This window comes from Lineus longissimus, chromosome 19 (assembly GCF_910592395.1).
Source record: "Lineus longissimus chromosome 19, tnLinLong1.2, whole genome shotgun sequence".
NCBI classification, from domain to species: domain Eukaryota; kingdom Metazoa; phylum Nemertea; class Pilidiophora; order Heteronemertea; family Lineidae; genus Lineus; species Lineus longissimus.
In genome coordinates, this window is record NC_088326.1 from 997,979 (window position 1) to 1,019,287 (window position 21,309).

A 21,309-nucleotide genomic window follows, 5' to 3' on the forward strand; every position below is an offset into this window, starting at 1 on the left:
CTACAAAACTGCGGAAGTGTTTAGCAATACATCAGGTACGGCACACATGGAGTCGCAATAAAGGCCAGAAAAGATTACGTCTAATAACTAGGGAACCGAAAGGGCTAAGAGACAATTCAGTGCTTAACCATTATAGCCTAAAATCAAGATTTGTAAACGACATCTGGCAAACCATGGAGACTCTTCTCCACGAGTGTCTGGTACATAGCTCTGGAAATGTTATCAAGAAGTTGAATCCAGCAGCGGCCGAGTTTTACTCAGCACTGCTTTTTCCAGACGTCAAAACGATTAGTTACAGTCATACAGTCATTGAGGAAAGCAAGCAATTACTTGGCACTATTTGAGTTGTGATTTTCTCACTCTGAAACTTCCCAAAGGCCAGGAGGAAGGCTCAAGATCTTGGATAGCTATACCGACAGCAAGGTAAATCTGCTCAGATCCTTGAGATCCTGACATTATACAGAGAGCTTCAATCAATCCAATGTAGCCAATCGATCAAAGATAAGACTGAAATTAAGATCCAAAGTAACATATGTCTCTTCAAAAGTTTTTTTCTTGAAGCTGATGAGACTACCAAGAGAAGGCCCCCAGGAAGTCTGACCATGAATGCTTAAAATCAGTTGAGGTAGGCTGGCGAGTGCTCAATGATTTATGAACATAGGTAAAAGCATCAGGAAACTTGCAACAAGATTTTTCAGAACCACAACACACCTGAGAAACAGCTTTGCCAGTTTTTTTGTGATCTTTAATCAATGGCCCCGTTTCTCTCTGAATACCAATCAAGGCAAGGGGGCAAATATTGCTTTATCAGTAGCAAATACGAAACTTAGGTAAACAATAGTCAAGAATCTGATAACTGGACAGACCACACTATTCAGGGAGCTTCAATAAATTTACTTCAAGTATGACAAAATTGAAGCAAACCTTGGCAAGAACTGAACTTCAATCAATTCACCTGAGATACGAGAAAAGGTATCTTGCTGGACTCAACATCTTTGAATCCAAAGACCCATTACTTTACCTGCTTTACATTGAAGTATAAGGGGTTTTGATGAAACCCACGACAAGACCAGCTTAACTGATACAACCACACAGAACACCGATAGAAGTGAGAGGTCGCTGCCTTGCCTAAACATCGAAGAACTTCACTCAAAAACTGAGATAATATACCCGAGACGCACTCACCTGTCCGTCAAGGAACATATCTCCGGGAAGCTGACTGGGAACTTTCATCCACGCGCCTTTGTCTACAACGTCACCAGTAAAATCCCAAATTACTCGCCATATAAATCCACTGCCGAAGTCTCAAATCATGAGTAATCTACAATCAACTGACTCACTGCTGCGTTCGCTCGCTTGCCACTGCCATGCACATCGCTGGTGCCGCAGACTTATACATGTATTGAATAATTTATAACGCAAGGTCTTAGCAGATGCAGCTGACAGCGAGCTCTTCCTGGGAAGGGGAAGAATTTCAAACAATACGTCAACATTTTTTTCCCTAATTTTAAAAATCTGTTATTTGTTAATATTGTGTTGACTGTCTATCTGGAGAACATAGCAGCTGATCGGAGCAGACGATACTGGGAGGGAGAGTGTTGCAAACATTGATCCTTTCGAATTACAGAAAGGCCATGCACTCTGGAATCAAGTAGTAATGTTCTTCCGCTCCATGAATTATCTTCTCCTTATAAGTCTGATTCCCAACTTAAAACCTGGAGCAGACATTCTGAGGTCTCTAGAGTTCTTGATATGCAGACCACATATCCTCTAATCACAAGTCATAACACACAATTCCAAAAGCATCTCGTTTTTTCACACGCAGATTTCATGTTCGTAGACAAAACCAAATTTTCCCCTTTTTTCATCTCACAATGCTCTGCTGAATAATTCATTCAGTTACAGTTGGCAACAATATACACAGAGGAGCAATTTGAAAACAAACCAATTCTCTCTTTGTCTCGCTTCTTTCATGTTAACGTGTATCGATATATTCATTCACAAGCTTCTCATCTTCGCATATAATCTTGTGAAGTTCTTTGGAAGCGATGAGGCCATAACGAGGCGAACATCATCTTTCTGACTGACTGCGCAAACAAAAGACCAAAAGTGTCCATTCCACAAACTAGCACGCAAGTACCCTTTCTTGGCTAAAATGTACAGTGCAGATTAAGCAATGAAGTTCTATCACCGTGATGAAAGAGAGGGTCTACACGAAAGTTCCTCCAACCATCGATTGACTTTTTTATGCTGACTCATCAATTTATCGGCAAGTCTTCCAGAAGCAAATTTTTCAAGAACGCGGCAATGTAGACCCAATCGAGTCCCCCTTGGTCATGGGGAATCAGTTTCTTATTGTAGCCATGCCAACCAAGGATTCATGATGGAGTCCAGACTCACGATAGTCTGATATCCTTGGCAGTGCTTTTGTTGAAGAAGTACTCAGTAGGTAAACCAAAATGGATCCCAGAATAGGCTCCTGCTGTATAATCAGTGTGACCTGGGTGGAAACTCACATCACTCTAACAGGTCTGACCAATAAAGGGACATCTCTCTACAGCTGATGAAGAGTCAAGTATTCATCCAGATCCGTTTTTTTCATAGGAGGACATACTAAGATAAGACAATGTCACATATGCCTCAGGTTTATAGCTTGAGCCCATTTGCATGTATCCACAGAACTTCGGAAGACAAATGGGAACTTTCCTGAGGAGGTAAACATCCGTGGAAGACTTCCGGAAGAAACCAGCAGGTCTAGTTATCATTATCAACAAGAGAGTTCAGTTTATTGAAACTGATTGCTCGGATATCAATGGCTATAAAGGTAACCAAGCTTCAAACATGTGCAATATGACCACCAGGTATACATGAGAGAATCTACAGATCACCGCGCTCTGATGAAATATAAGATACTTCGATAGGAGAACGGGGGAGGTAAGACTATCACGAAGAATCTACTTGGACGGGTTAAAAAAAGATGTTTACATCGAAAATTGATGAATAGTTCGTCTCAGGTAACTAAGATGAAGTGTTCTGCTTTCATTCAAACAGTTATACTCCTCATTACATTTCTACTCAATGGTTCGAATTCGTGATGAGATATGCTAAATGGCTCGGGCCTCCCAGTCCCAGAGAGATCGGAGCAATGGAATGATTCAACACAAGCGCCAACAATTGATGCATCACCCCAAGTTTCTGCATGGTCTGTGAGTCAAGAACACCACAACTTGCATCAAGTATGGGATCCGACAGACGAAGACATAGTCCTTAGATATTTTTATTTCAAACCTGTGCTTCACTTTAGACAGAAGCTAGATCACTATACCCACGACTCCCAAACCCTGACCACTTGAGATAAAAGAATACGATGATAATAATTTTGTTTTCGTCTGTTTCGCAAGTTCTGAATGACGTCAACTGACTGGTTTTTCTCGCTACGTACGCCACAGCCCGACAAGTGCTATTTGCGGACTTCTTATCCCACTCTAAATGTCATCATCCTTAATACAACACAGGCATTAAGTGCAACTATCAAGAGTTATCCATTGTTGTGAATGAAGACAGTGAGTTTTCGAGCAGCTAGGGCAGAGAGAAAAGGCCGTCCAGAAAAACCCAACACAATATAACTCTGTTATTTACATAGGATCCTTTTACTTGCTCCGACATAGACACAAGGTACAGGTACACGGGACCACTGGTTTTAGTCTCATGTGACAGAAGATAATTGATCTCATATTGAGCATCAATATAGTGTGAAGAGCCAGGAATTCTAGTTCATTGCCATGCTGGCTCATTAAGTTTCTGAGTTCTCTCCGGTGATCCGGCTCTACCAAGAACAACGAGGCTATCATATGACACTCACAGTCAAAGTGATTAATGACACTTTATGATCTTTCTTTCCCTGACGTTCCACATCGCATCATCCATTCTCTCCCTAATCACAGGAAGAGTGATCAATGAAACAAGACATTTTACGCCCATCGATCATTGATCAGACCAACACCACCTTTTTGCACCGTTGCTCAACATCTTCCATCACCTAATCACACCAGAAGTGATTGGCAAGACAAAATACATTCACGATCTTTCTGCCTTTATGTCTCATCACATAATCCATATCCCTACCACAGATGTCATTGCAAGATGTCTTCTTAAACCTCATCAGAGATAAAACCAGAAACCTGCATAATGCAGAAAATGCATTTACATCTTATCTTTAGACGCGGGATGCATTTGTCACTTTTGTTGCTGATGTATTTTTACACGTTTATTTTCCTGTCTCAGTTCTTATGGCAATCTCCCTGATTGCCCCTTTATTGTGGCAGAGACACCAGTGCTGCCAACCTGTGGAGTCTGCCAGAACTAACAACAAGTGCAAATGTTTCATGATGGCAGGAATGTCTCCTTATCATTCCAAACATTTCTTATACTAAACTATAACCATCAGAGTATATATTTGTTGTACTCAGGTTTTTTGAGAATGTCATAATCACTGAAATCACATTAACGATGAAACTTCTGGCAGAAGGCACAGTGGGATGATAAAGTTGGAGAAGAATACAAGAGTGGTTGCATGCTTCTCCTTTTTGCACTCTTCATTGCACTCAACAGGAGCCAAAATCTGCACACAACAGGAGCCAAGATCTGCACTAAACAGGAGCCAAGATCTGCACTCAACAGGACATGCAGGAGCCAAGATCTGCACTAAACAGGAGCCAAGATCTGCACTAAACAGGAGCCAAGATCTGCACTCAACAGTCCTGAGCCAAGATCTGCACTCAACAGGAGCCAAGATCTGCACTCAACAGTCCTGAGCCAAGATCTACACTCAACAGGAGCCAAGATCTGCACTCAACAGGAGCCAAGATCTGCACTCAACAGGAGCCAAGATCTGCACTCAACAGGAGCCAAGATCTGCACTCAACAGGAGCCAAGATCTGCACTCAACAGGAGCCAAGATCTGCACTCAACAGGAGCCAAGATCTGTAGTCTGGTCTGATGATGAAGCTGACAGTCGACTTGAACTGTGCAATTGTTGCACGTCCAAAGAATCTGGCTGTTTGGTCAACATGGCAAACACACTTCTGAAGACGTCCACGCCTCAATTGAAATTTCAGTCGGATGGGCCTATTATACTTTTAAGAGACCTAACCATCGGTATGACCATCAAATTCAATTTGTTCAATGGCTGATTCGTCTGTGTGTGCATCCAATTCATCATAAGACACGCCACTGCAATGCATATATGTACGAAAATCGGAATAATATTTGAATGAAAGTTAAATTACACCCAAAGCCAAACATTATTTCAATGCCAGGCTTACAGAGCAAATACTCATGGCCGCAAGGTGTTTTTCTAGTGGCGCACAAAGCTTGTCCTTCACATTCATCTCCAGGCTTAGGCGGTCATGTGACAGTCTCACAACTGAAGCAGACGTGATTTCAATTCATACCATTTTTCATATCATTGTAAGTATACCGGTGAATTTCCAGCAGATTATCGATGTTTTCAGGCAGGGAATTTATGTAACATTGTACCTTGCCTAGTATAAGGGGTACGCCAAACTTGGGTTTCGCTGCAATTTTCAGTCACTCAGGACCAGTTTGACCAAAAGAGCCCTTGAATCCAACACGTCCACCCTGGCAATCGCAACAGCTAAAGAGAAAGCACCCACAGAACAGGTCACTTAGCAAAAAGCCCCTATTCTTCAACAGTCACATGATGAGAGGTGAAAGCTCTCTCACCAACAGGAGAGACATGCAATATTTCCTGACACCCACTTGTAAGAATTGTATGGAGATGGCCAGATCATGCAAAGCCATACCGTGACAGGGAGTTTTGAGGTCAAGCACAGGAGGTTCTTCAATGAACAAACAGAGGAACTGGAGGGGGTGGATAAGAGCCTTCCTTACTACTTTCATGCCTAAACTTGTTCCTTCTACCACGATTTTCTTTGTCAGTCAAACACAAATGTAACTTTATCCAGGTGATGTTTTATCCTATTACTATCAGTCACAGAAACTATTGGATTGTGCTCTTTATCTTAAGAAAGTATGGGCAGTACTGCTTGAAACTTCATGGACATTCTACAGTTCTAAATGCACATGCAAACGTGAAGGACATCTCACTTGTTCCTTTAACTTGAAGTGCACGATCGTCAAGAGAAGAAATGTAATAACTCCCTGCATATTCATTAACAAGCCACCTGGAAAAGTTCCCCCCCTCCCCCACCACATCAGACTGGCAATATCAGAGTCCTCGGTAACTATGACAACCGACCAACTAATGCCCTTCGTCAATGATAGCTATTTGAATATCATGACAAAATGCTGCATTCTTTGTCCCGGAGCTCCAAACAAAAGCTAATGATTTTCCAGGTAATTAGTGCGATGATTTTTGACATGGAAAAGGACTTCGCGTTCGTCGTGTTCATTTGATTAGGAACTATGTGAGCAATACGTGGCGAGACCACGTCAGGAAGTGACAATATTGTTGACAGAGACTGGTGACAAATAAATGAATTTACCTTTGGCGGCATCGAGAATAGCTTATTAGCGGGACGATGACATTAGCTCCAGGGTTTGTTTAACAGAAGGAAGGGGCTTCATCCTCTTCTCCGATGACAAATAACCTATTCTCACTGTTGGAAACTGTGGTGCCCTACTCTGGAGAGCATGTCAGACAACAGAAGACATGTTTGGGGGGAGGACTGGTCACTTTTACACAAATAGTTCTGACTGTTTCAGTTCAATTTCTTTCTGTCAAAGTGGACTGAAAAGCTGCAAGTTAACTAACACATCATCTCTTTTACTTGTATCCCTGCTATTCATCAACAGATAGTCGGTTAGTACCTCACAATTATACTGACACGTTTAGCAATATATGAATACCAACACTCTAAATGTATGCTACGTCTGCTCAAACAACGCAACTACTTAGAGAACACAACTATAGTTTTAGTAGCAATAGGTTTACTATCAGACACCCAACAACCTGATACATCTCCTTGGGAACAGATCATCCTTCCTCATACCTGATTGCCCATATTGTGATTGGGAAGCCTCCCGCGGTCACACTCAAGACTGATATCAACTCAGGTATTCAGTCTGATGTAGCCAACATGGTCTTTAGTTTGAGGTAGGTAAGATCTGGTTCTCATACCGTGCCAATGATACTGTGGATCAGTATATTACCAATGATATGGGTGAAGGATTTCCTGAAGTAATTAAACTGAGAATAATGGGAGGTCAATTATGGCTACCATGATAGGAGGTGCCAAACAGACTATTCACACAACCCTACTCAGTGTCATGGAGGGACAGGACATGTTTCTAAGTCGCAATACCATTTACAAATGCTACTGTCACCTTATCTCGCTTCCAATGTCTAGATTAGCAAGCGTATGCCCTCCACATTTAATCCAACAAAGAAAAGGACATCGGTCCTATTTGCATCATCATCGATTCATATGCATGTGGAACCCATTGATTCTCAAGTCAAGCCAATATTTAGATGGCCCCATCCCAAAGTGAAGCCATGCACCTTCAAGAAAAGGCAGGTAAACTGGGGTAATTAGTTCCTTTGCAAAGAGACTGTACCAAGTGGCTGCCTTGATAGTCTGCTCATGTCTTATCAATGCCTTCCTTTGATAATTTGACAAGCCTCTGGGGGCACTCCTATCAGTTAGTAGACTACACCAGCAGTTTCATTAGTTTTCCTTTGATTGTAGGCTGGTTGTCTTGGTGACTTCAAAGCAATACATGAAGAAATGACAGGCCCTTCATTTTGATGAGAGCTTCTTGAAAATGACTGCTCGTGGCTCTGCAATGATGTAGAGTGCTACACCTACATACCAAGCGAAAAGTTCGCCATCTTGCTAACCCTTCATTTCACATTCGGTGGGTCTCAAGGCATGATAAAGCATAGCCTGGTTGAGTCAATTGGGTGATCGATTGGGAACAAATCTCTTGAACTCCTATCTATTCATTTATCATGAGGTTACCAATATTTGTCTTTCATGATAAACATTTTGACCTCTAGTCTAACTATATTTCTGGAACAAACCATACACACAGGAATATATCTAGCTCAGGTCTTTCATTGTCACCTTTGTTGCACTCAGATTAAACCCACGTCAAAATTGCTTAAAAAGTAATTTTCATAAATTACCAACCAAAGTACTAGTTTGTATTAAAGCAACCTCTTAGTCTTATTTATAGGACAAGCGAACTTCTGTGTCAGCAAGAATGTTAATTTGATTACAACAATCTACCAAGTTTATAAGGTCTCCATGATTTACATGATAAAAGTATAATGGGTCCAAACTGTTTGAGTGGATACACCAGACAAGGGAGCACCACAGAAAACAAACTCACTGCTTTCAAGTAATAGGTCATTGCACTTTTCAGGATGTAGCACATCGAATTCAATCAGTGTGCTCCCAAGATTCAGTCTTTCCTCCAACAAAATGTGTTCATGCAGAGGGAATTTATGATTGAGCCAAGAGGTGATCTAAAGGCCATCAAACCAGGGCCCGGGGGGGGGGGGGGGGTTATAATGGCAGCTTGTTCAGACCAGAAAACGAAGAACACCAAATTAAGATGTCTCTCACAAAGAAGAGCATTAATCAAACTTGATACCAAAGTTCAATCCCTGTTTATGAAATTTCGACTGTTTACAACATACTTGTAAACTTTGCAGTAAATACAGCATAAATCAAGGTCAAGAAATTGAGTCCATATTCTGAAATATTCAGACTATTTTCTGTTCATCATAAAAGACCTGCAAAAATCACAACTTCTTAAGCAGAACAAATCAGAAAGGATCAGTATGAAAGCTTTGGTATTGATTCAATCCATATGATCAACACCGAATGCCACGATATCTGTCCTTGAAACATAACCTGTCCCATTTGATTAGTTTTTGAAAGAAGACAGTTCACAAGTAAACACTCATCTTTTGACAGGATCACAGTACAATGTAGGTATAGACTTGCCCATTGCCGCTAGTGTCTGCACCATTTAGTAACGACCTAACCTCGCAGAGAACAATTCTGTTAAACCGAGGTAACATTTTTGCCATCCGATTTGACGGTGAGAATGCCACCGGCCTCCCCCCACCCTAGTCATCCTGCTATAGAGAAACATTCAACAGGACAGTCTTCACCAACAACAACAACAGGAGTGCGACAACAACAGCCACTAACAATAGGCATCCACTTTTCTAAATTCGTCCTTGCATGTCTGAAAGTCGTCTTTGAAGTCCAAGGACCGCATAGGCCTAGCTTGGCAACCCATTTGCCGTCTCATTGATGTTAGCATTGTATTGGACATTGAGATATGTTGTCCCAGGTCAAGAGCGGGACAAAAGCTTCCATTTATCACAATCCCTCTTAGAAGAGGCGTCCTTTCTTTCATCTTGTATGAATGGCACCTGTTTGATGAGAGATGGACTCGGGCCGTGACCAAGAATAAAATCTTGCGTGCAGGAAGGATATTGTTCCGACTGAATGATGGTGGTTTTGAATGGAGGAATTAGTATATAGCCTACATGTATGACCGATAACATTACCAAACCCATGTTTGCCAATTTGGCAGCAATATGGCTCAGCATGGCATATTTTGATGATAGTAAGTATATGATATCATTCATACTTTGGTTGGAAATCGATTTTCTCCTCCAGAAACTTAGTTCACGAAGGTGGTTTCATAGCGTGATTTCGACCAAATGGGTCATTCAGCACTGTCCATATGTACTTTCAGTCTTTCCCATGCTGAGTGGCAAACAAATGGAGACACGAATTCTTCATCATGGCCTGTCATGTGAAGATATCTTAAGTTACGTGATAATTACCACAATTTAGTTGCAAGATGAGACCTGTTTGATAATTCACCTGTCTTCACGTAATAATTTGAGATTTAGATTGCTAAAAGAACAAAATCGAGGCAACAAAGAAATTTAGCCCGAAGGTTCCCCTTTTCTTACTCAGCACTAAAAACCTGTTGCTGATATGGGGGACTTTTCCCGATAGAAACGAAAGGAAGAAACAGCTGGGCATCGAAAGAGCAGACCTGTTGTCACATGAGTCCAGCCAACAAGGACAAACCATGGGACACCCGTTTCTATGCCACAACCTCAAAATATCAATCGACTTGAACTGTTCGGAAAGGTCAGGACAGGAGTATTTGGCTAATAAAACCTGGACTGGAGAATAAAATATTATATTCCAAACCAGCAGTAACTTGACTTATGTTATCAGCAAATGCAAACACTCGCTGCGGTTCATGAATGCTCCCTTGTTCTCTATAATACCATATCGTTTCATCAAAGATTGATGTGCAAACCTGCACAAAGATGAGGTTTATAGACAAAATGCACAGCTGAATTTGAACAGTTAGGTTGGAACTAATACCAAATAGGAGAGAAATCTCTGAAGAGGGCCGATAGGTTTTTGTGATAATAGGCCAAGTGTCTTGAGTGAGACATACATAAGGTATACAGCAACCAAGCTTTAGGTTGAGCACAGGGATAGACTTGGCACGAACAAGCCTTTTTCATATGCTTAGTATTTGCCGCAGTTGAAGCTATTTTAACATGAAAAAGTGATGCAGGGCAGATTGGATGGACAGACCACTATCGTCCCACCATTCGGTCAGGACTGGCTGGTTTGTCCTCTGCAACCTCATGAGATGCATTAACTGATCACTTCGTCCTGACATACTTGTCATGTGCTCCTCTATTAGTTTGTGGCCCAGCCAAATATGAGACGGTGCCGGCCATGAGCTGGTCACTACTTGGTAGTGATGTGACCCAGGGATATTTGAATACAGCAAGAGTCAATATAGTGCTGTTACTAACAAAACATCCCAGATGCACTGGCAGGACAAGACCATGAAAACTGAAGAAGACTAAATATGTGTGATTTAGGACATTCTCAAAATATTTCAAAATTTTCTTTGTGACCGTCACTTCAATTTTGTTTGCAAAGGTTAAATTTCACAGCAAGTCTGATTCATTTCGAGGTCAGGGCCAGGTTTTTTGAACTTATCAAAATTTTATCTGATACATTAGAATTAGGACACTTTTTCACAATGACCTTTCCATAAACTTACAGAGTTCTGCTATTCAAGTTCAGACACTTCCATTACCGTATTTTTTCGCAGTGATCAAGAAATACAGCTAACATGGACTTTGATGGAAAGATAATGCTGACACGGTACAATCGATACTTTATCTACTCCTCTGATGAATTAGGCATCCCAAGTAAAAATCTTTTTTTCCATGACGACCAACCTTTGCTTGTTGTTAGAGATAGGGCCTGCAGGAAGTCACCGCAAGCAAAGAATTTTATCTGCGATTTCACGTGAACTTTATCAGCAGTCTGCATGCCTTATGTATAGGTTTAGCGTAGCTTTTGATAGCGGGAAGCTTAACTGTACATGTTTATGCACTAATTTTGTATGTACACAGGATGCTTCGTTCATCAAATTTACACAGGCCTAATGACACACCATGTAGATGGAGCATGCAGCGATGCACTAACGATGTCATGGTGAGACATGGGGACTGACCATTGCAGGAATAGTGTAAATTAGGATGTCCCAGTTTAGGCAGAACCAGGTCCTTAAATCAGTCGAGTGATGAGTTACTGTTGATTGAAAATGTACAAATTGGTTGAATGAAACTGATTTTAAGAGGACCGACAGTCAGACCTTGGCATCAGAGGTTAAACACCAAAATCAAACATAAATTTCAAGTTCTAGGATGTTTAGCATTGAATTGATAAATCAAGTTTCACAAATCGGACAAGTTTTTTACAAACCATAATTTCAGAAGTCCACATTGGTTACATGCGAAGTGCAGTCAAAATCACAGTGCATGCATTGTGCAAATAATCTTAACTAGTCTAGACTAACGTTTCCCTATGATTATCTATATTCATATTTGAATGGCCAAAATTACATAATTTTCAGCTATCTTGAAACGGCTTGGACATGGAAGGTTTTACATGGATAAGCAATGACACTCTGCTATATCATGCCACTATGGATGAAGAATTCGGTTGGAGAATTGGGACATTCTGAACAACTACTCGGCACCCCGAAACTTTACAGTGTTAACCCGGCTGTACAGCTAATAGCTTGAAGTTTACAGCCGAAAGTTTTTAAAGTTCATACCCACATGGTGGCCGATGATTTACTGGAAATTGAAACCACATGGTCTGAAATAGAGTAAATATCTCCAGGAACTGATCGAAGTAATTTCAAAAGGCGTAAAAAAACGTTCATAAAAATGACTGAGTGAAAGTGAAAGCAAGATGGCATGCAACATTTAATAGTTGTTGACACGCTATCAATTAATTGCGATTGTATCAAGACAACGGCAAGTTTGACAAAAGTTCCAAAAGTAAAAGAAAAACTTTAAAAAGTTTCTAGGAAAAGACAGGTAGGTGGCCTACTGCCCCTGTGAATCACTTTTTACAGAGTTATAAAAAAAATTTTGAAAAATCTAGCCCATGTTTTCTCCAAGACAAGTTTGCCCAATATGCCATGATTAAGTCCACATGGGCATCATGGCACATGGTAAAGTTGGGGAAAATTTCGGTACATTCCTTTGAGGAAAATCAGATTAGCGAAAATATAAGAATCCATATCCAAAAATTTCAGCACTAGAACTTGTCTAAAAGTTCTATAATTCCAGGCACATGGCCCGCAAAGCACATGGCAATGTTGGAAAAAATTTCTCGGAACATTCCACTGTGAAAAAAATAAGATCCTATGTTAAATAGAACACAATGCCAGATTAGTAAAAGATGACATTGAGGGAACCCACCATGTGGTCTCCGGATAAAGACAGGTTTTATACACAACCCGAGGACGAGCTCAAGAGATCAAGACGGGACGATTACGAAAATTGGGAAATGCGGATGAAAACTAAAAGCAAAAAGTTAACATACATCATGTACAGAGACACTAACCCGTGCTCGCTTCATGGCAGGGGTCTCGATTCCACGGTATTCCACATTAGGACGGATTATATCATGAGCAGCATCGGACACCGGTCCTACCAATCGACTAGATTTGATTCATATAAAAAATTTCACCGAATCACGGCGTGTATATACTCCAGAGATGAATAGGGCATTCCTATACACTGCATTCATGCTGTTATCTGGCTAACCTACTAACATAGCCTATTTGAATACATTTCAAATTTAAAGCGATAACCCACTCCTGAGAGTTCATATACAGGAAAAATTAACATACTCTATGACAGGTTTTATCAGTGCTTGAGATCTATTTTTATAAACTGAGATAAGCTCGGGACCTGCTTGCAATCATCGGCAATCTTAAGGTGTGCGCATAAACAAGACCATCAAAATCATAATTGCCACAATTAGGCAATCTCGAAACTTCCTAACGATTCAGGGGAAACTGCCTTTAATTCGCCACTCATTTACCTTCAATGATATGTCCCAATGTTGACCAACGATCATCCATTGTTAACAGAACAATGAATTCTGGCTTGATGTCAAATAATTTCATATCAGACATGCGGCCCGATCTTCGGCCATTGTTAGGGGGCCAACAGGTCCTACACAGGTTTTCTCGCATGAAAAGTAATATATCAAAATTTCCTCAATAGGCAAGGTTAATCATCATACATTCAATTTCAAAGTGACAATCATATATAAACTCGAGCATAAATGGCCTCATACCGCACTCAAGGAAAGTACGTTATTAATAAACTGATATATGGTTGAAATATGAAATGATATTTGTCTTTTTTCTGATTTTCCTCGAAATCAGAAGGCACCAGGCAGAAAGTAGCCTGCCATTCCAACTCCAATGTACACAGCCAAGATACCCATTTTCAAGAATCAACTTCCGAACCCAAAATATCACCTTTTCTCAAATCTCAAAGCATTGGGCATATGTTCCTACATGTACCGGTAAATTCAAAACACTTTTACTCTAATTTCACTCTCATGAATTTGGGCAAAGTCAGGATGAAACAATGATATCAGACTCAGAGGCAAATATAGGCATTGACAAATCATCATCTGACATTGTGTGGTCGTGTCTGAATTTGTCCATGCCTGCATGGGGTCATTTGACAAAACTGATAACCCCACAAAAGAAATGGGACATTGACTTGGTCTGAGATTTGCACATGGTTTGACCTTCAGTTAACCCATGGATGCCATCACGATCAAGTTCACAAATACAGATATATAATTTAACTGCACAGATATCAAATCGAAACCGGTAGTGTAAGGGATCATCGACTTTTTGGCTATTGCAGGATTCAAAAGTTATTTTCAGGACGAGTGCAGTAGGACAGCCTGACATGTGGTCAGAATGTTGTGGGTTCAAGGCTTGGCCATGCAGTGCAAAGGTTTCTGGACGAGGCAAGGGAATTCTTTGAGTGAATAGCTTCGAATTGAATTGAACATGGTTTTAAATACAGATGCAAATTGGTATAATGTTTCCTGGAATAATTGCTGGCTTGCATGCATTGTATGTATAATTTGACTAAGAAAACACAAAGAATAGTTTAAAGCACTTTTTAGAGCACTTTTTTGAAGGCACTCTAAAAAGCTCATCCTATTTTGCCCTTACACCAAAACCAGCCATGAATCACGGCAGTGGACAGATGCACTGACTACTAAATAACTACTTATAATTATCCCATAACAGACGCGGAAATTAACCTTTACAGACTATCTCCATCAAACATCAAATAGATAATTTACCATTGTGGATTGACCCATATACATTTTGTAACTGCTGATGAACATAGCACGCCATTGTTTTATTGGATGAGAATTACAGCGCACCGGGGTGCATTGTGAATGCGAGATCACATTTTGTGCTAACTATTCTTTGTTTTTTCTTAGGCAAATTATCACACAATACAAGCGGGCAACTATTCCAGAAAACATTGTACAAACTTTCACCAGTATTTGTCATCTAATTCATCATTATGTTGTTAACCTAGATGATGCACCCATCGGACAATACCTCAACTTTTCATCGTTGACGTTGGGGATGATATTGTGTTGCCCACAATGCAAAGCAAGAAAAAACACATTGTTTTATGACATCACGAGTAACTTTCAACTTTTGTAACCAACGACTTCCTGTGAATTGATGGCAGTTATTTGATTGTTCCTGGCTGTCTCACAGGAGCGAATCAGAAATCGCCTTTTAAAATATCATGGTCAGGCACATGTATGTCATCATGTCAGCCTGAGTAAGAAGCAAATGAGCACTGATTGGTCCAACAGTTTGATTGTAGCCAGGATGATTTGGAGCCTATCAGTATCAACCTCTAGACCAATCAGCTCTCTCGAGGACAAATTGGACATCTTTCCAAGTTGGTTCTAATGTTCCTCACCGCAAGGACAAGCAGAGCCACCTGGGGTCATTTCGTAAAACTAAGTTCTGCAAGTTCAGACAGCAGACTTACACGGGCATTGCTCTGCCACTGTAATTACCATAATCATACGGACATAAATCTGAGACAATTTTAGAGCGGTAACTGCCCCGACAATGACCCCTCCCTATTACTTCACTGACTACATCAGACATCTATTAAATCATAGATATATATGGCTACAGTATGGCATATTGTAATCCAAGTAGGTCATTAATTAAATTTTTAATTAACATGGTCTTCAGTTGAGAGACGTATGCTGAGTTATGGCAAATCCTGGATCAAACGAGATACCTTGCTGAGATTTTCAAATGTCAAGACCTTGACCACAAATCTTCTGTTGCCAATTCCACAAGATAGTAATAATTTCCAGATTCTAGAATGTTGAAACAGGGTTTTTCCGTAAAAACAGGTTGGGGGAAATCTCAATCAATGATTCTTTTTACTCGACCTGCCAGATGGCAGTACCAAACACAGTTCAACTTGGGTGCTCCAGTTCATCAGATTGCCTAAAGGTGGCAGCAGTGCATAGGCTTGTCAAGAGCTAGCCTTTTACAGGCCATTCACCTTTTAGCCATGGCGCTCTCTGAAACCACATGGCACATGTCATGAATTTCCCCCACCCAACAAGACAGTAACAAGTCAGTATCTCTGCAATTGTTCTGTGATTCCAACCCAAAAACCCCTGATTATTGGCACAGCACTCTTTCAAACTAGCAATTTCCCTAAACAAGACAGTCACCACTCAGCATAAGAAAGTCAGCACCAGTACTGAACAAAGAAGCCTCACAAGGAAGGGAGACAAGTGAATGCAGATCTCCCACTGGTCTAGACAGTTCCATTATTGATTCTGCAACCTGTGCTTGCTTGGGATGGGTGGTGCAGGGCTGACTGGGATGTGTAACCACTATAATCTTGGTCATCACACTCGAGGATGAGACCGGATGAAGCTACCAACAAAGAAGCTATTCACAAAAACACAACAGTCAAAGATGCTGAGTCAGCATAAAATTTGTTTGTGCTGGTATTACAAGACCAAGGCTTTGCAACGTTCATGCCTAAATCATTGCAGTTATTGCTTCGGCTGTTCTTTTTCTATGAAATTAACTGAATCACTCTACAGCAACACTAAACAGGTTAAAAGTGCTGCAATGCTTGTACCTGCCATGCTGAACTGAACTGCAACAATTCCTAAGCAAATGTTCTATTCTAGCAAATGACTAATGTTTCTGCAGAGTACAAAACCATCAGGTCTGACAATAACCAGCCATCATCAGGATGACAAAGCCATACAGCAATCCTATTGTAGCCCAACAGCACCATTTATAGAATGGGTTTAGTTCATGGCTAATTGATTCTACTATTCAAATCAAGGTTTCCTGGAACTGACATGTTTCATTTTGCCACGACTTCCGAATCATTTGCTGCCGATTTTAGCCAACTGAACACGGGTCCATCCGGGATGCCACCTTCATTTCCCCCATTGATTATAAAATGAACTGGGGATTTATAGATTAGGTGGGACGTGCGTCTGTTGCGTCCCCCCCCTGGATCCCCACCTGATGTAGGAGTATACAGGCGCTTTGAAAAATAAAACTTCTTTTTTAGAAGACATAAATCAAGATCTGATGCAGAGTTCTTGTAGAAACTTGGTTCCATTTCATTACCTTTGCATGTGGAAGGATGTGAATCACTCTTCAGATTCAACTCCACAACAATCTCTCCATCATTTGAGTACAATCTGCATGCAATCTGAACATCTTCTTTGGGTGAATTGAACAGTCAATTGGCAGTGGCGCAGCCTGTCTATGTTAGCACCTGGATCATACACACAGGGACCATCCCAAACAAAGGAGAAACACCCATAGCAGTGGACCCGAGAAGGGGCTAACAAATGGCTGGTCATTTGTCTTCATTGAGTAATCTTACTCCCACCGAATTTTCAATTAACTGATACTTTTTCAGACTGCCAACTCTGCAGAGGAACAAAACGGCAACGTTACTTCCGAAATGATCCATTTTTATACTACTCAATGAATGATGTCAGACTAACACCATGTGCATCGCCTCTATGGTACGATTCCAAGCCGGCGTCTGTCCCAGTACACCTGGGAATCGCTGCATGTGATAACACAGTGCCCACACAAATGGCTTCATTGATTTTCTCATTGTCTGGCCTTGTAGCTGATCAACTCTGGTGCTACACCATTTGGAGGGAACACCAATTATTTTTAAAAGGACGCTGGAGGATTGCACAACAGAAGTGCACAACTTCTCAGATAAGTTACCAAGCAACATAAGCAACCTTATATCCAAATCAATTTAGTTGCAAGAGAGAAATATACAACATGACCGAGACAAATAAATGTAATGAACAATCTGATAAGTCTGTAAATATTTATCATGACAATTGTCATCCTGGTCCAAGACCAAGCGGCCACCTGCTCAATTCTCCTGCAGAGACCTTGTCTGCACATGGTGGCTGTCTTAATTATGATGCCAAGCTCATCACATCCACCACTGTTGTGTGTGCGGGTTGAATTCTTGAACTAGCTGCATCACTCTGTGTTTCTAACAGGTACTCTTATCTAGCTGCCTGATGTGTTGACCTTCTGACAGGGCGGAAGGACAAGCAAACCTTCGAAAAGATGGCAGCACCAGACACACTGGGGGATACAGGCTTGCCATGCCTGCAGACACCCATTCAAACATAGAAGTCTGGACAAAGCAACCAATCTTATCGTAAGAACTTCCTCAGACATGTTGTCTGTGCTCCTTCACTGCCAAGTGGTCACCAGCTACCCTACAGATTCTCACAATTGCAAAACTGACAAGCAGCCAAGGGCGTAAATGTCATGTCTCCGGAAAAATCTACAGCTACACACATGACTATGATGCAATTAAAACAGAACTTACCGCGACTGGATCCCTTTCAAACGTCGACATGTTTTGGAAATCACGCTCAAGGTCCACCACGGAGATTCCGCGAACCTGCAAAACAAGGGTCGAATCGTGTTGTAAAATGTTTCAGTATTGCATAACAATTTGATACAATTGACAGTATGTATAAATGTACTCCTCTATATCCCACCAAATGAACAAGAAATGGCGTCTCAGAAATGGATGAGTTAATCTGCAGCTCGGGAGTCTGACCACCAACAAGAGGCCAAGATCATCATGAAAAAGCAGATTTTTCAAGCAGTTTTGCAGGAAAGCAGCTTCATTCAAGGAAAGCATGCATCCCTTGCCAGCACACTGCAGACATCAAACTGTCAAAGGGTTAAATCTATACCTGACCATTGAGTAAAGGCCAGGACCGTCATAATCAGGCAAGTCTTCCAACATTCATGTACGTTTAAACAATTTCAGCCGATTTTTAGTTTCACAAACCATCAAGCAGTAGTAGAAGCATGCATCCCTTCCAGCTATCTTGATTACCATGGCAACACTTCATGAAATATCACGCTGTTCTTATTGTTACTGTGCGGCGCATAAGAAATGGCAGTGTATCGAGAGTCTCGTGGGAGGGTGTCCGCTCTAGTCAAGATGATGTGTCATCAAGATGCGGTGATTAGGGTACTGAGACAATGTCAGGCTTTGTCACAACCCATAGGGTGTGTTAATTTGGGAATCACTGGGGATTTTTTGGCCACTGGCAGGGTGACTGTTCGAATCAAGAATCCTGAATATTAGAACTGTCATCAAGACATGACACAACATGAGACACTCAGACAATGTTAGGTTTCTTCAAATGTTTCTTATTTTGGAAGTCTCAAAGACAAAGGCTATTTTTGCAAAGAATTCAGAATCTTTACAGCACTTAATCTTAGACATCAGTTGACATGAAGGGACAGCAACTCAGGTCTGGGTCAGGAAATCAAAAGTGGAGCTCAATTTTTGGCGTTGGGAAGATCCTTAGTCAATCTGCCAAACGGGTGCTTACAGGATGGAGCATTGGGGGGAAGGTAGTCCAGGGTTTTTTCCCTTGTGTCTGACTAAAGGAATCTCTGATGAGTAGCTCAGAGTACGATCACGGCCAGCTTGACTGTTTTGCGACGGATCTATACAAATCGTCCATTGGTACCCAAAACCTTGCATCACATTGGCAGAATAGTTACTTGGATGAAGGTGATTATCAACTGCTCCACAACAAACAGCATGGAAACATAGTGAAAAGTCGAAGTGCACTACAAACAAGCCGAATCGCATCAGAGTTCATCAAACCTAATGGCAAGCAGCAAATAACACTTACGGCAGCGAAGAAGGAGTAACCTGCTGCGTTATAGATGTCCTCGCACAAGACAAGGGAATCGTTGAATGAAGGGTACAACAAACCATCCACAAACGAAAGATGCATGGACGGTCACATACCATAGGTTCTTTTGTTCATTTAGGTTTTTTTTGGATCAGAAGGACGACCTCAAACTGGTGCAAAGGTGTCTGTTTGGATTACAGTCACCCACTTCACTTCAGCATAGCACAGCAGGCCTAGACTAGGCCTATATGCATTGTAAATACACTGCACTGAATGAGTCACAGACTCCCACTGCAATGTTTTGTTTTGTTTTGGATATGGCTTCCTTTTGAACTTCTGCAAACAAAACTACTATTTCACTCCACATATTGAAGCTCAACATACCTGCTCAATTCTACTATCGTCTCCAACAGCCCATCTCTTGCTATATTGAGGGGCAGGGTCATTTTGGGGGCGCTGGAAAAAGTAGCCCACCATCGCATCGTCCTGCGACCGAACCCCTTGTGTGTGATGCCGGACCGACATGGTTCTTCCTCCGTTCATAATTACGTGCGAGTCGTCCCAGGCAGCTTCACTCATACTTGTGGGCATGGATAGTTCATGCTATCAGTCTGCAAAAGTCAGACAACAAAGAAGACGCATTATGAACGGCCATGAAAAATTGTAAACACACACACTTGCGTACATACACACAGTGCTCCCTATTCTTATGTACACATTTGCATAGACGATGTACACTGATCAAGACATGGAGGATAGGCCGTGAACAAGGGTCTCTAACGCATTTGTGCCACTTCAAATGCACATGATATTGCGGTAAATGAAAGTTAAGAGTCTATATTTTGTGCATATTAATTTCTTTTTCGTCATTTGTAGCCATACATACCGTGATGACTCCCGATTTCACGCGACTGAGATAATCTTCACCAAAACATGGCGTACGACATCTTGTTAATCGCAGGGCATGATGGGAACCATGTGCTCTGAAGGTCGAATGACGTCTTAAGCGGGAAATTCGAATATTATATTGGTTTCCATGGAAATTGGTGTAAAATACCTTGGGCATATCATGTCCCTTGTACAGGGCCATAATGTATTTCTTATATCCCACTACAAAATGCTCATCCAGAGCCAATGTCTACACCCAGAAGGGCCCTCCAGAGACAGTCACAACTATCATAGCCGCCTTGAGACAGGAGCTCCACGAGGTGACCACTGAGACAAGTGCTCAGCGATTGGGGACACAACCAAGATGGCATGATTAAGGCAAGATGCTCTAGGTGTTCACTGGGTGTTGGAGAAACTGTGGTACAACCACATAGATGACATCTAGACCACACTGAAGAGGTCTCCTCAACCAACAGGACTTCACTTGGCATACCATAACCCAGTATATCAGAAGTTGGACATCCATCTTGCCAGTGTCTCTTAACAATACTTTGGGACTTGCCACAGCAAAGCAGGCGCATGTCTCAGACGAGATAATGGAAGAATTAATGGGCTCAAGATTTCACAAGATGCAGACAACAGTGAAAGGTACAACCAGTCTGTCTCAACCTGCCAAGTTTTAGAGCAACAGGCACCTGGTTTTACTGCCACAGGTCAATCTGTCAGT

At 41.4% G+C, this 21,309-nt stretch overlaps 1 protein-coding gene across 17 annotated transcripts in view; it reads right to left on the bottom strand.

The window, feature by feature from the left end:
• The window catches only part of LOC135503173 (pumilio homolog 1-like), a 53,183-nt gene extending 32,544 nt beyond the window's left edge, over positions 1-20,639 (bottom strand). For 10 of the 17 annotated variants that reach the window (XM_064796585.1, XM_064796586.1, XM_064796591.1 and 7 more), the window contains exons 1-3: positions 20,581-20,639; positions 20,079-20,305; positions 18,356-18,430 (exon numbers count right to left, since the gene is read on the bottom strand). In XM_064796585.1, coding sequence (XP_064652655.1) covers positions 18,356-18,430; positions 20,079-20,285 — 282 coding nt within the window. In that variant the 5' untranslated portion in view covers positions 20,286-20,305; positions 20,581-20,639. Of the gene's footprint in view, positions 1-1,185; positions 1,273-12,177; positions 12,222-12,956; positions 13,098-18,355; positions 18,431-20,078; positions 20,306-20,580 lie in introns of those variants that run through there. The other 7 variants (XM_064796597.1, XM_064796595.1, XM_064796596.1 and 4 more) reach the window with 7 other exon arrangements.
• Between the last annotated feature and the right edge of the window lie 670 nt (positions 20,640-21,309).